Source organism: Lepisma saccharinum, chromosome 4, assembly GCF_977018435.1.
Source record: "Lepisma saccharinum chromosome 4, izLepSacc3.1, whole genome shotgun sequence".
Lineage (NCBI taxonomy): Eukaryota > Metazoa > Arthropoda > Insecta > Zygentoma > Lepismatidae > Lepisma > Lepisma saccharinum.
The window spans coordinates 75,209,476-75,226,000 of NC_139232.1; the positions used below are offsets into that span (position 1 = coordinate 75,209,476).

General features: G+C 38.6%; 1 protein-coding gene across 1 annotated transcript in view; it reads right to left on the minus strand.

The window, feature by feature from the left end:
* kl-2 (dynein heavy chain 2, axonemal kl-2) overlaps positions 1–16,525 on the minus strand; it is a 373,042-nt gene that overhangs the window by 115,566 nt on the left and 240,951 nt on the right. The window contains exons 59-62 of the mRNA XM_083120771.1: positions 10,160–10,249; positions 8,744–8,886; positions 4,799–4,958; positions 1,663–1,808 (exon numbers count right to left, since the gene is read on the minus strand). Of these exons, the coding sequence (XP_082976897.1) occupies positions 1,663–1,808; positions 4,799–4,958; positions 8,744–8,886; positions 10,160–10,249 (539 nt within the window). The remainder of the gene's footprint in view (positions 1–1,662; positions 1,809–4,798; positions 4,959–8,743; positions 8,887–10,159; positions 10,250–16,525) is intronic.

A 16,525-nucleotide genomic window follows, 5' to 3' on the forward strand; every position in this document is an offset into this window, starting at 1 on the left:
ACTCAACAATGTGGAGTAATACTGGGCATTAATCATGCTCCCTTTGTCCAGAAAACCCACATGGATAACGCCCTTCATGTCCCTGAAGACACTTGCCATGATCTTTCCAGCGGACGGCTGCGTTTTGCTTTTCTTGGGGGGCGGGGAACCTTTATGCCACCACTCCATGCTGCGTCTTTTGGTCTCTGGGGTTGAATTGTGCAACCATGTTTCATCACACGTGATGATGGATTGCAACAATTCATCACCTTCTGCTCGAAACCGATTCAGAAGCTGTTCACAGACTGTCCTGCATGTCCACTTCTGATCGAATGTCAGCTGGCGGGGAACCCACCTTGCACAGATTTTGCGGAAGCGTAAGTGGTCGTGAATGATTGTTTTAACACTCTCGACACTGATATTCACCTCGGCAGCAATATCCCGCACTGTTACTCGCCGGTTCTCAAGAATCATTTGCTCAACAGGTGCGATATTCACTGGTGTGACTGCAGTCGGGCGAATGTGTCCATGCGCTTCATTTGTCACCAGCTCCCGTCATTCGCGAAACTGCTCACACCATTCGTACACTCTTGTCCGCGACATCGTTTGTTCACCATACTGTGCTTGCAATCGTCTGAAAATCTCAGCTGGTTTCACTTTCTCCTTCACGAGAAATTTGATTACACACTGCTGCTCCACAGCCACAGACACATTGCTTGCCGCCATGTTCGCTGCAACTGCTGAGCATGCGCGAAATACGTCATGCAAGTTACTCGCGAAGGAATACATTACATCACCCGCACGTTTCATCATGATCCAGCTATTCATAGATTTTTTACGTATGAAAATCCCGATCAACCTTGAACGACCCTTGTAAAACACATGCAAGTCTTCACATATTTATGTTATTGCAATTAATTATCACTGATTGCACATAATTTTTTTGCCAAGAAAATTATAATATTTTATTAGTGGCCCAACAAATGCTGAGCCCTGAAATTTTGGAAAAACGAAAAAATTGTAAAATTTAATACTCTGTGCAGATCAAAGTAGTAAGTGCAAAATCTATCTTCACATCTGTAGCTTTTACTCATTTGTGTCTCCCCAGAAGTCAAATTACAGAATTATAACAGCTGAAAAAAAATTGTCTTCAAAATTATTTTCTTTTTAAATCAAAATCTGAAATTATTCTGAAATTTCAGCATTAAAGATCGATTGCAAATTACATATTGAAATTGTAGTCTGGACTTTCGTGAAAAGAACGTTCTTTTTTCCAGGTCTCTACAAGTAACAATAGCTGAGATAATCTAATTTCGGCAAAGTTCTGAAATAGAAAAATTGGCATGCACAATAGAAGAAAAATGGCCACCACTCAAACAAAAAATAATAGAAATCAAATCAGATATATTTTGCACTGCCAAATATGAGGGTAAGAACACACAGTCTAGCAACCATTTACTCCTCTGGGGAACCATAGTATATGGAATGACCCCTTGGTGAAAATCATGCTCAAATTCCTACAATGTACACCCTATCCTGAAGAGGAACCTTGCATTATGATTTTTACAATTACCTGGCTTGTCTGCCAAAAACAAATATAAATTATATCAATTTTATGTTATGCTTTAATGATTGCATAACAATGGTAATTTTCATGTAAAGACATCAAGAATGAAAGCTTACCCTTTGTATCCTGACACAAGTTCAAAATAATTCACAGGTGTAACATAGTTGTGGCGTTTCATCTCCAATAGCATCTTGGCTGAATTTTCGCAGACAGAGCGATGAATGTTAGCAAATATCAGGGCAATTGAATTCCTTATTCTAACCTGAAACAAGAAAACTGAGGGTAATTGATGGTTGACTGATGCAGCATCTAAGTTCAAGAAATAAATAATGTCTTGATACCATTGTTACTGGAGAGGAACATGATACAAATTGAACATCTTTGTCAAAATAGAAAACTATTTTCCCTGTCTCATAATAATAATAGTTTTTATATTAAGAATAAACCAGAGTATTATGACACCTTAGCCAAGTCTGCACTATTCTTCCTTAATGAAGCATTAGGGTGAAATATGACTAATTTTTAATTGTGTCATATTGTCTATCTTTTCTCAAATGGGTTAGTTAAGCAAAAGGGTGTGGAACCTAATGCCACATCACAACTCCAGAAGCATTGTAATCATCACCATCATTATCCTCTGGGCAGGCCAGAGGAGGAGGAGAATACTTGCAGCTTATGGTTCGTAATGAACCATTTTCTTGTGTTTGTGGCTAGTGGTTAGTTAAATTAAAGATATCCATAATATACAACATTATGCAACTTTTCACTGAAACTAAAGTGTTACATAGATGTCATGATGCAACAGAAATCAGACATCTTAATTCCTCATTTCAAGCATAGAATGGAAGAATGAATGAATGAATTGAAACATTTGGGTGCATCGGCACACATGACCATTTTGAACCCTTCAAAGTATACGAGGAAAAATCCTCTTATCTAAAACTCTCAACTTAAATGTCAAAAGGGGGGAAGAAAGATCTCCTTGGGAGAGATTAAAAATGCACGGTTGTAACCATTAAAAAGTTTAGGAGACACTAAAAATTTTCTCAGAAACAGTGTAAGAGGTCTGCTCTTCTCAAAAAGCTAAAAGCATTTCTTAAAGCATTGTCATCATCTCCCAACAGTTAGGAAGGTTAAAAGTTTATCTGAGGAAAGTAAAATCGGCACATTTGATGACAATATGAAGAACACTTAAAATAACATTACATACACACCACATTGGAAGGGTCCAGCCCTTGCAGCAAATGATCATGGGTTAGATGGCTGTCCAATTCAAAATAGTTAAAATGACATCATCTCCATGGGAGGGATGATATGAGGAACACCATGTACCAATGGTGGGCTTTATAGCACAAATCATGTTTCACTTTATTTTTACTGCTTCCAGGCTCCGTTTCCTTTTCACTTGTACATATAAATAAGATACAGGAGTTTCATGTTTCATATTATTCCTTCCCTTACGAATTAAAAAAATCCAACATTCATACTCATAATTACAGCTAACCTATATACGAGGGGGTGCTGAAAAGTTTGTAGCCCAACCCAGGAGGAGTGCACGTGGAATGATGAAATTTTACAGTTATTCTAGATACTCCCCCCGAAGTTCAATACATTTCTTTGCACTGTGCTCCATTTTTTGCAGACCAGTGAAAAACAATTCTGAAGGCTGTTCCACACAACACTGTTCCGTAGCACTAATCACCTCCTTATCAGATCCAAAATGGTGTCCTTTCAAGTGTTGTTTGCGTTTGGGGAATAGGAAATAGTCTGACGGAGCTAGATCTGGGGAATAAGGGGGGATGATCTAGACATTGAAACCCTAGATCATGCAATGTCAGTTGTGTTTGCAGTGCTCGATGGACAGGGGCATTGTCCTGCAGGAACAGAATTCCTTTTTTCATTTTTCCGCAGCGTTGCACTTTCAATTTGTCTTTCAATTTTGTGAGTAATGCAGAGTAATACTCTATGTTAAATGTCTGACCCTTGGGCAGGTAGTCTGTGAGTACGACTCCATCCTTATCCCAGAAGAATGTTGCAAACACTTTCCCAGCCGACTTCTGCCTCTTGAACTTCTTGGGGCGAGGGGAACCTGAGTGCCGCCACTCCATTGACTGTTGTTTCGTTTCAGGATCGTAGTGGTACAACCATGTTTCATCCATGGTTAATATCCGTGACAGAAATTGGTCGGCATTGCGTTCAAAATGGGCAATGACTACCCTTGATGTCCTCACTCTTTCACGTTTTTGATCTGCTGACAGATTTTTGGGAACCCATTTTGCCGAGAGCTTGCGCATGTCCAAGTCATTATGAATTATGGTACCAACGCGTTCCCGAGAATGCCCATAATCTCTGCCACACGTTTTGCTGAGATTCTGCGCTTTTCAAGAATAAGGTCATGAATTTCATCCACGATTTTGGGGACAGTCACTGTTTTTGGTCTTCCTGCACGTGGAGCATCATCTCTTGAAAAATCGCCACGTTTAAACTGTGCCACCCACTTTTTCACCACTGCATATGATGGAGGAGAGTCCCAAAGTGTTCCACTGATTTTCTCATGAATCTGTTTCGGCGACTTTCCTTGGTGGAACAAAAATTTGATGACAGCTCTGATCTCGATGTTTGTGAAATTCGCTGGCTGGGCACACATGATCACTTCAGGGGCCTGAAAAGCACAATAACAATTCCGCTATTAATAGGAAAATTTGCATGTGTACATACCACGATATGTTTTTTAAAACTGTAAAGTTTCATCATTCCACGTGCAATCCTTCTGGGTTGGGCTACGAACTTTTCAGCACCCCCTCGTAGGTAGAAAAAGCAATATAAAATAAGCAAATCAGAAATCAATATTCGGGATGGCCAGATATGAAATATTGGCCGATACTGTTAAAGTACCGATTTAAAATTTACCGATAACGATGACCGATATTCTACCGATTCGATATAAAATTAGAAATAGTCCTTGAAGAACCTGAAATGTTCATTGATCTCCTTAATAAATGTGTGTTTCGAGGTGACTGCAGTGCAAAAGAATTTGAATATTTAGACAATTGCTTTCTTAGAAAGTAGGGCATCGAGATTATCCATAAAAATTACAACAAAATGGCAGAATTTTGCACTAAATTATAAGATATTTATCGATATATTGGATCGGTAAAATAATCGGTTACCGATATGCCTATATCAGCCGATACCGATAGAGTACTGATTAAGTGGTCCCATCCCTAATAAAAATACAAATCTGGAAATTACCTTCATGTCTCTTTGTTCTTTTGTGGTATCAGGTATTTCAAGGAGAGTCACATCCATGAGATATTTCTGAGCCACCTCAAGTAATGCCTCCTGTGGCCACTCAGTAAACCAGTCTATTGTAGCACAGTTCACAAATGCTGGGTACTGTCTTATCCGGTTTCTGTAAAATACAACAAAAAGTTTAAATTTCAAAAAATTAAATCCAACAATGTAGCTTTTTGAGTGTTTTCTCATATTAGCTGTTCAGAGGAACCTTTATTGTGGCTTCAAAGATAATTGTGTGTTACTTTATATATATTATTTAGATACATTTAAAAAAAATACCACAGAAGAAATGTAATCTATTTTTTATTTCATTATTCATCACATAAGAGCCACAGTGGTCTAGTCAGTAGGGCATCTGACTGCCATCCGGGAGACCCAGGTTTGATTCCCAGGGTGGGTGATCTAAGCTTGGATTCTTTCCGGTCTTGTTCCCACATAAAGCAATTCTGGGGCTCATCTAGCCTCAAAGCAATGTGTACCTGGGGGTCACGCTGTGGGGTAGAAGTAACCAGAGTATGATGCTTATCACATCACCACCAAAATGTTTGGAGCCCTACCAATGTTTGAGAATGTGTGGAGCCCTACCCTCAACACCCCCCTAAATGTGCCTTCATGGCATGATGCTATATGCACGGGGAACTTCACCTTTTACCTTACCTTTTCATCAGATAGCTGCTGTGGTAATACAGATATTTACTACTAATCAAAAACAGTTAGATGAAACATGACTTTCATGTATCTGCAGTTAAAATGTAATTATTATTTTTTAAACACAAAATGTTTCGATCTGAACTAAATTTAAATCTTTTCCATGACGTAAAGGTAAAATTTAGCTCTGTTTAATTATTCTCCATAATTAATGCATGGAATCCTGTGACTGTAATGGGTTTTGCTTTAAAACAGAAACTACAAGTTTAGACATTTACTTTATAAAACCAAGGCATATATATTATACACTGCTGGACAAAAAAAACTGGACACTTGCATTTTTTGTGATAACGCATAAATTCTGATTCGAAGGCTAACTAAATGTTGCAGAAATTATTGGAAATAAGAAAACCTGAATATATTCAACAGAAAACAAATTAAAATGTATTGTTAATACGTTAAATTAGAACAAAAACGAAAGTTCCAGAAAACTACCAAAAAAAAAAAAAGGAAATCTTAGCAATAGCAATGAATGATATAAATGGGATTTACAGAGCTGTCCTGTCATGGCTCTATGAGCATCCCACAATCGGCAGAAGTGGGGTATGGTTGGTGGACTACAATGTGATCCTCCCAGCTAGATCCAAGGGATCTCCTGACCAACGACAGGTGCGGTCCTCCATTCATATTGGGGGTTAGGTGTAGAGCTGACAACTCTGCACTGTATAAGGACATGTCAAGAAACAGCAATATGAGGCCATGGATGTTCCCAAGGTAAAATATTCCGGAGGTAAAATAGTCCCCCATTTGGATCTCCGGGCAGGGACTACTTTGGGAGGTCCCTGGACTAAGGATAAGATCTACATTAGGAATAAGGATATTAAATTAGGCACCTGGAATGTTCTGAGCCTTTACCGGCCTGGGGCATTTCAGTGTACAGTTAATGAGATACTTAAGTTTAAATTAGATGTAGTAACTGTCCAGGAAGTTAGGTGGCCAGGAGAAGGGAATTGTAAAACTAAAGATTATACTTTTTTCTATGGTGGTACTGAAAATCATAATTTTGGAACAGGCTTTTTCATAAATAATAGAATTATCTCGGCTCTTAAAACAGTAGAATTTATTAATGATAGTATATCACATGCTGTTTTACAGGGTAGGTGGTGGAAAATTATTTTAATAAACATACATGCACCAACGGAAGATAAAGATGATAATACTAAAGATGATTTTTATACAGAGTTAGAACAGGCCTTTGATAAATTTTCTCAGTATGATATGAAAATTCTGTTAGGTGACTGTAATGCACAGATTGGCAAAGAAGAGACATTTAAACCCACGATTGGTAAAGAAAGTCTTCATGAATTAATTTGTGTGCCACTCGGATGCTGAAAGATTTGAGGGCCTTGGCAAATTTGCCAGATGTGGTGGGGTGGTAAGGAAAAGCGATCCATTTGAGTTTAGAATTTTGGTTCAGGATATCTCTGTTTCTTGGGTGTCTGAGCTGGGCTTCTGTTTTTGCACACCACATGGATAGTTGGCGCTCGGTGTAACCGTTGTTTAGGCCTATTTCAGTTACGCATGCTATTTCATCATGGAGGTCATCTTCTGTGCAGCTGTGTGTGAAGGCTCTTCTGTAAAAGTTCATCCATACCCCAGCTTTCTGTTTTGGTAGGTGGTTGGATTTTGCAAGGACGTACTGGGTGCCCGAACCTAATTTCCTGTAAACGGATGTGATGAATTTGTTTTGGTGTTATCGGATGCTGAGGTCGAGAAAGTTGAGGTGGCCACTTTGTTCCCTTTCAACGGTGAAGTTTATGTTAGGGTGAATGTTGTTGAGGGCAGTTAGGATATGGTTTAGGTCCTCTTCTTGTTTGTAAATGACTAGGGTGTCATCGGCATATCTTCTGTATCTTATATGAGCAAACTCTGGTTGGGTGAGTATTGACTTCTCAGCCACATGCAGTACGATGTTGGATAGGGGTGCAGAAAGGATGTTGCCCATCCCTAGGCCTCCTGTCTGATGGAAGAAACTGTCCTCGAACTGGAAATAGTTGTGGGTGACTCTGGCTTTTACCAGGTTGCAAATTTCATCTGTTACAAATGAGGGTGTGCTATTGCTAAGGAGCCATGTTCTGGTGGAGTCAAGTGCAAGGCTGATTGGAATGGAGGAGTGCATATCCACTACTACTATGCTGGCTAGTTTGCAGTTGTTGGCTTTGACGAAAGAGGTCACAAATTATTTTGCTTCAAGGCTGTTTTTTAGACAGTAGGTAAGTTTGTCATTGTGAGCGGTCGGTTTCTGGAGGAGCCATTTCGTCAGGTGAACACTGGGTTGATTGAAGCCGGCCACTATGATTCTTAGAGGGGTTCCTGGTATGCCCTATGCACAGGGAAGCCTGGGGTGGGTGTTCCTTAGTTTCTTCCTGTCACTTTCTTGATGGAGGGCACAGTTCTCTATGGCTCGGCGGATGGCTGTATTGTATCTGCTTGTGGGGTCAAGTTTCAGTTTTTTGTAGCCACCAGAGTTTAGTTTTGCATGCATTTTGTCACTGTATTGCCCTTCTCCCATTATGACATATTGATTACCCTTCATTGATTCCACTCCACTAACCACACCATCTCCTCCATATCCATACTTCAACCAACCAGCTCTGTCATAGAAAACACTATCAAAGAAACCCATGCTATCATCCAACAGAAACCAGCACTGAACCTGGACAATGGACAGTCACACCCGACCTGGCACCCTGTCCTCAGAAAGATGTCCGACCTGAAAAAGAAAAGATGCGGTGACAACAGGAAGCAGACGACGCAAACCAGGATGCGTGCACCAGCACCGCTGAACGGGAGAAATTGCAACTACCGCCACCCGGGAACAAACAATGCAGTGACATGGTACCATCTCCGCTTCAAACGCTGTACCCTTTTGTGAATGAAGATAGTGGATCTTCGAAAGCAATAGGATTCAACCATTAAATTGTACAATTGCGGAAGTGCAAAATTTTCTAAATTTCACGTAAGTAAACTACCACCGCCCGGGAACAAACAATGCAGTGATGCGGTACCATCTCCACTTCAAACGATGCACCCTTTTGTGAATGAAGACAGTGGATCGTCAAAATTAATAGGATTCAACCATTAAATTGTACAATTGCGGAAGTGCAAAATTTTCTAAATTTCATGTAAGTAAATTTAAACCGTGTTTACCACAACCATCATGAATAAAGAATATATCCTAAATAACTTTACCTGAATGGCTCTCCAATGGGACTCAGACATAAGCACACATGCAGGTTGGCTCTCACTCTTTCAATGAGAAATCCAAACAGCTGCTCTGTTGTTATCAAATTCAAACCTTCCTTCTGAGCAATACTTGACAGTCTGCCTTTCATCTAAAATGTAGAAGACAAATACAAAATGTACATGAATATTACTTCATGTGCATTTTAAATTTAAAAACTTTTTCAATTTTAGTCCACAACACAAAACACATAAACAGCATGAAAAAAACCAACATTTAAAAATATGCCCAACCTTTTTACTCTATCTTGGGAGCCATAAACAGGTTTGGTCAAGAGATGAAAAATGAGAAAAAAAGCCGCAACACCAATTGTGTTGTGGACTAAAATATCTTTGACAGCACGTGGCATAAGGAGTTTTTCTTTATTATTATTGTCAACTTATTCAATCTAATTTTAATCATAAATCAGTGTATTGTACTGTTTGCAGTTACAGCTAAAAAGTTCCAAGGAAAATACATGAAAATATGGAAGCAAGGACTGCCGCTTGGAAAGAAAGTGATAATCTGCAAGTTGAATCAGTGATCTAGCATGTCAAGTGGTTGACTTTAAATATGTTACCAGGTTCAGGTCCCAGCCTGGGCTTCAATGCTCTTTGTGAGTATCAGAACATCAATTTTGTCTATCATGATTCATCCTCATTGTCAAAATTAGCAAAAAGTGGTAAAAAAGTTACAGTAAATAATAGAAATTACAACAAATAAAACCACATTCACTTAATGTGCTCAGCCACTGAAGCAGCATCACAGCATCACTGATATGTATTAATTTGTGCTGTGAAATAAAGAAAGGACAACATAACGTTGCATGTACATGTTGCACAAAGAACTTGCATGTATTTTCAAATAGATACTCATTAATATGTGAATATATGTTATTATCTCAACAGGTAGTTGCAGATTAGGGTTGTAAAGGTGACCCTTTTAGAAGGCACCCAAATGTCAACTTCCCTTCCATGTAGTACAAACTGAACTGCATTCTGCAGACTCGTGAGGCTTTGGCGCCTGGACTCACAGCCAGGATAATCCTCCATAGGGCTTGTGTGATGTTGTCCCTAAATGTTTTTAATTGTCCCTTCATCCATCTTGTCATCATTCATCCTCATCTTCACAATTAGCCAAAAGTGGCAGAACAGCGAAGTAAAATAAACTAAATCAATCACTTGCATTTATTATATATTTTCATATTATTCCTTTTTTAGAAGACTCACAATGATTACAGTATAGTACAATTACCTATAAACTTTCTCATTAACAACATTCATGTAAACAGGGAAATTCAAAGTTGAAAGTTTGTATTTGACACAAAGGTATTCCTGGTTCAAGAACATAGTCATGCAATACAGATAAAAATATATTATACTCACTTCTTCAAATTCATCAGGCTTGTAGAGATTTGGAACTTCTCCACTGCTTAAGATGTTATTAATATCTTCCATGAAGCATTCCTCTGTCACCTAGAAAAATAACATAAATTTCAAATGATTGGTGTTTATAATGGCTACCACTTATATATCCAACTTTGGTATGGCAAACTTTATACGCCACATAAAAGTTAGAAATCCTTTTGAAAATTGGAAAGAAAGTAAGAATAAAAGGGGGAGTTTTTCTCTGTACCTATCAGTATGTCATAAAGACAGAATGTGAGACGTGAATGGATATTTTTGAAGAGGTTCATTTCTATTTCTATTTTAGTTATTTTTACCACTCTTCAATCTCTTTAAAGCTAGATGTCCAGATGATTTTCAAGGTTACCGCTGGATGTCTCTACAGGCTTATTAGTCCATGAGCCAGGATCTCAAACTTAGGCCATTGGTACCACTTGGGGAGATTGTTTCTCATATGATTTTTTTGTAAGGTATGGATGCCTAGAGATGGAAAATGTGTGATAGCATGTCATAACTCTTTGCATTCTGTCTTCTATTATTATTGGATTAGCAACCATAGCTGAAAAATAATGGCTTTTCATATTTTCTTTATAAATAGCATAAAAATTCATCACAATATTTGAAAAAATAATTTTAATTTGAACAGACTGATTACATTCAATATTATTTTACAATAATTATAATTATTAATAATATCAATATCAATAATTTCATTGTATTCCTTGTATACTGACATAGATTAAATGCATACCTTTTACTTATAATTTCCAATAATAATAGTTGTTAAATTTTACATAGGCATGTATGTTATGATTGAACAAAAACAAAATTTTATTATTTACATTCATCATCATCTTCTGAATAGATGTCATCAATCTTTGATTTTTACATGATGGAAATCTGCGCTTGTTAGTGTACTCGATGTTATTTAGACAGAAGACACTTGGCAGTTTGAAGCATCTAATAGAGTTGCAAGCTTGCAGTATTAACACAGTTTGAGGTGCTGGTTGCCACTCCTTCCAATCCACTACCAGCTGCTCTGCTCCATCGTAGTTTTTCAATGTCCACCCTCTCCGTATTGGACTAGATGCATGTGGATCATTCAGAAGGCATCTCTTGCTTATAGCAGCTTGATAATTCCCATGTTAGGCATGTTGGTTTGAGAGAGTTCCTCCCAGGTGGAAGTTAATAAATGTATTTTTCTCCATTCTTTGCACAGAATAGATGGCATCCCTAGTCACTCACGTAATGTACCGAAGATTTTGGTGCTTACAGCAAGCACGAGAACTCTTCCAATTCGTCCATTACTCATCTCTGTGGCTGCGATAATATTTCTTGTGTATGTCTGTTGACAGAAAGGATTTTTCAATGCACTTACTTTTCTTTTCCTGCAAATGCGTATGGAAACCTATCATATCATATCTGGACAAACATTTTCACTAAGAATTGAAGCTATTTTCCTAATGTCAAGACCAGCATGGGTATTTTAGTACTATATTTCAGAAACAATTTAGCCATGATTCTTTCGTGGAATGTTAATTATATAATACACATAATAAACACATGCGTCTCACAATTTCTCATTACCTCGTCAAAACCCTCATTAGCAGCATGTGCAGTATGCTCTAACTAATGACCATCTGTTTCTTTGTGTACTGTTGAGATCGGGCACTTTGGGGCTCCCTTTAGATGTGATTTTGAATCATTTATCTCTACAGTTCACGAACAGTGTTTTAGTAAAAAATGTTACTAAATGCTCTGGTTTCCTACATCCATTAACAAGAAATACAATGAGAGTTGTTTTATTCATTACGTGGCTTAGGGATTTTCTTCACTTTCTGACAATCTGGGAAGATGAGATGCTCTGTTGCTGGTGTCAGAGATATTTCCTTCTGATTGTCTCATTTTACATATCAAACACAATCGATTCTTGGACTCCAATTTCCTTCATGGACAAGGTAGATACAACCACCTCGCCAAAGTTTGACTCCTCTTATTTTACTCTCTGAACAAGGACAATACCATCAATCACCGAAGCTGAATTTCCAGGTATTTCCCTAGGATAATGTTTTTCTGCAAGTATGTCACTAAAGGAGATTTGTTTTATCTTTCACAACAGACCCTCTGAAGTTGCTAAAGCTCGTGATAAAGGCCCTAAGAGAAGGTTCATTTGAAGATTCTGATTCTGTGCTGTCACAAAAATTTGACCAAATAATGCTTTCTCTGGTAATTGACCTGCCATTGCTGTCTACTGCCTTCATCTTGGATATATTACAGACAGTTTCTGTCATATCCATTGGGTCATGAACTTTCTTAATGGGCAGAATATCCGCAAGTCTCTCAATTTTAAAGTACGCTGTGCAAACAATTAGGGCATCAAGAGAGGAGTAGAATAAATGAGATGAAAATCATGTTCAACCGATGTTTATGCAACTGAAAGAACATTAGAAGAGCAGATACAGTAGAGTATGCTTTAGTACAAGTACGAGAAAGACCCTACAGTTGCTTGACCAGTGGCAGCTCGTGGTGAACCGAAGTGGAGGGGCGATAGCTCACAAATTTGCTCTTCTAGTAAGTAATATGAGTTTAAATGATGAACAGCCAACATGATAAGAAATTGATATGTTCGTGTTTTCCAAATATCATGTTTTATACATTTGCACATATTATAATAAATTAATAATTATTTAACAGTAATGCGAAGAAGATGGAAGAAGAAATATAATTCTAATAGATTTAGTCGTAGCATTTTTTTAGTTAACAGAGGGGAAAATTAGAAGAAGGGATATTAATTTTTACACAACTTGATAAGCACAATGACGAATATTTACGTGCATTGATCATGAAAATTTCTAGTAAAAAAGTTACGCAGAAAAAGTTTCCTGTCCAACATGACTAATTGATATGTGAAATACAAGTAGGGCACAAAAATAAATATCTCACTGGAAAGGTGATATCTGCGTTACCAGAAACTCTACAGCAAAAACTTCAAACTTACCAGAAATATTCTTCAGATATGCTTGTAACTGAAATTTATCCTTCTGTCCTTCAACACGAAATTTGTGAGTGAACTTACGACCTCCCTTCTTGGACACCTGTTCTAGATTCAAATTAGGCCTAGGTTTTTTATGTTTATTTTTTCATCCAGACTTCTCAGACTTCTGGTAGAAAAACTTCGCACCAACTATTTCTCCACACTGTTCATCGCGACAAATGTACAACTACAGCACACAACTACCGAAAAAGCTTCACTTTTCCATGGAAAACGAAGAAACAAGTGTCAATACTATCGTCTTCCCATTCAGTCATTTTTTTGTTTCGGGGTTGCCAGACAATTTTGCCAAATTTTTAGAAATTTGTAGTTCACAAGTTTCTGTAGCGGCTCTTGGTGAGTTTAGATGATGAGTTTCTAACTTATTTAACAGCCGGCTTGAAAAGAAATTGGGCAACTTTGTCACATTATCAGGATTTTTTTCAAAAGTACTGATCAAAACATGTAATTTAATCTACATGATGTACTCCACATTATTGTAATCCAATTTACTTTCCACTAAACTCAGAAAAAATACAATACACATATGCGATAATTTTGCGAGTAACAAGAATCTATAGCCGACTTCCGTGGCTAGCATACCGCATTACAAAGCCAGGGCTCCTGGGTTCGAATCCCGGCATGGGTATGTGTGTTCCTTGTGAGTGCCCCTCCAATTTCATTATATCATCACTCATCCTTGTCGTGATTACCGAAAAGTAGCAGAAAGAGATGGTAAATAACCAAAATGAAGCAAGAGTCCGTAATTTTTCAGTTACCGATATTATCTTTCCTCATTGGAAATTGCATTATTTATTGCTCTACTCTTATGTCATAAGTGAATAAGATTATGGAATACAGAATTATTTTTTTTCAACAGTTGGTAATTTTATATCTTCTGTTAACTTCACTGCTTCTGGCAACTCTTCATTGTTCACCGTTCTCCAGAGAGAGGGCCAGTTTCGCCTAGGGGGTGGGTTTCTGACTACAAACCCTCCGTCCTCCAATGAACAGATCTCACACATGCTATTCCCCCAGTTCCCTCGCCTCTTACCCCTCGCGGATGCATCTGAGAATGCTCTACATCTCGTAAGGTGGGAGGATGGCGCCCCACCAGATTTCTCTCGAAGTTGCGTATTCCCCCGCACGGTGGCGTGCAAACTTCGCAATTGTCGCGGAAGACTGAATACAGAACCGACTAACCAATGATCTATATACAGGGGGGGGTCCAAAAAAAATGTACTCACTGTTTGATAGTCCATATCTTCTGACAAAATTGACTTGTGGGTACAATTTTTGACACTGAGAGAGAATTATGTTAGATGTTCAAAATGACCACCAGCAACTTCTAAACAACTCCGATGGCACCGAACTACAGACCTTACTATGGCAGTCAGTGTATCTGGCATAATGGCAGCACATGATGCTATTATTTTTTTATGTAGCTCATTGAGTGTAGTTGGTTTTGTTGATACACATTATCCTTGACGGTCCCCCACAGGTAGAAGTCCAGTGGTGTCAAATCAGGGAACCGAGGTGGGTACTCAATAGCACCGCGTCGACCTATCCACTGTCCGGGTAGAGTGTCATCCAGGTAGGACCTGACATCGCGATGGTAGTGAGGCAGGGCTCCATCTTGCTGCAGGTAAAACATTTCATCGCCAAACATGGTTCGCAGGCAAAATTCTTGACTGAAGCACTTCAAGATACACCTCACCGGTTACAGTACCCTCGAAGAAGGAGGGACCAATCAAACCACGCGATGACAAACCACACCACACATTAAGCCATGGTAGATTCACGGCCTTCTCCACATAAACGTGAGGATCGATGGGCGACCAGTAGACACAATTGTGGCAGTTCACAGTACCGTTAAGTTTGAATTGCACCTCGTCAAACTATACAACTGTCCCTGCAAAATCTCAATCCTCGCGAACCATGTGCTCAAACCATTCGCAGTATTCGACCCTACGATCCGGATCGTCTTCGTTGATCGCGTGTAGCAGTCTTGGAATGTACACTTTCCACTGTGCAACCTTCAGAATGCGTCTTACGCTAGACCGGCTGGCAAATTGCCAGCGCCACCTACCCGCGACAAATTAAACAGTTACACTACACATCCACATGAGATTAGTACGTGTAAGTCTGTTTGTTTCTAAATCATTGCATTAGAAACAGTGAGTACATTTTTTTGGACCCCTCTGTATAAGCAATGGAATATTTGCAATTCAGACAATGTAAAAGCTAATATATAAATTTTAATGTAATGTTTGTTCACTTGTGGTTACACACAGCAGTGCGGCATCTGTATCGTCGTTATGAGCGGCCGCCCCTGTGCTTGGCCCAATGTTCACATGATGTGTTGACTCTTTGAGGCTACAACTACATCTCACTGTGTATGTCCAGCTTCTGTTTTTCCTATGGCTCTCCACACCATCGATTCTAATCATGCTGTTGAGACATTGTGCCACTTGTCCACATTCCTTCATGATCGCAAACACTGTCCACGGACTGCTACTGTCATTCTCAGAGCTACGCACTTCAGTTGTTAACTCAGGTAAATCTGCATTAATGATGTTCAAATAGTCAATGGGATCCAGTAATGGTGTTAAATCCCATCCAACTTGTTAATTAAACTATTAAAATATTGATATATTTTTATTGGTATAATTATTATAATCATCATTATTAATTTATATCAGAATTACTGAAATTGTTATTTCTAATAGTACAAGTCACAGTATTAAATTTTATCAAAACTTTCCATTTACATCAATGTATCTTGGAAGCAGAGTGATAACACACAGAAGGAAAAGCGTTATGACATGCTATCATATATTTTCCATCTCTAGGCATCCTAACCTTACCAAAAAATCATGAGAACCCATCCCCCCCACCCCCGAGTGGTACCGAGAACTTGCTTGACTCAAGGCCTATATATACTCTCCTTGTATTCAGTAAGGGAGAAGATAGCATTCAGACATCAGAATGCTTTTTGGATGGAGCAGTTTGCTAAGTGTGAATCAGTAGTCGCAAATTGGTCCACCGAGTCAGTAGAGCATCCTTTGGAGTCAGCAGTTGGAGCAAACATGATGTTTGCATAAATGCACAAGCACAGAACAACACATGTCTCAGAGCAATGTCAGAAGAATTGAAGAGTTTCCAATGTGGCCCATGTATGTCAATCAGCCATGCCTGTTAAGAACTAAGGTCCTCATATCTAATGAAGAAATGTAGGAGGTTGATTCTTTCTTTCTTACAATATAGGCTGAAACTGTTGGTTGCTATGGAAGAAGTCCTCACGTGGTACTCCT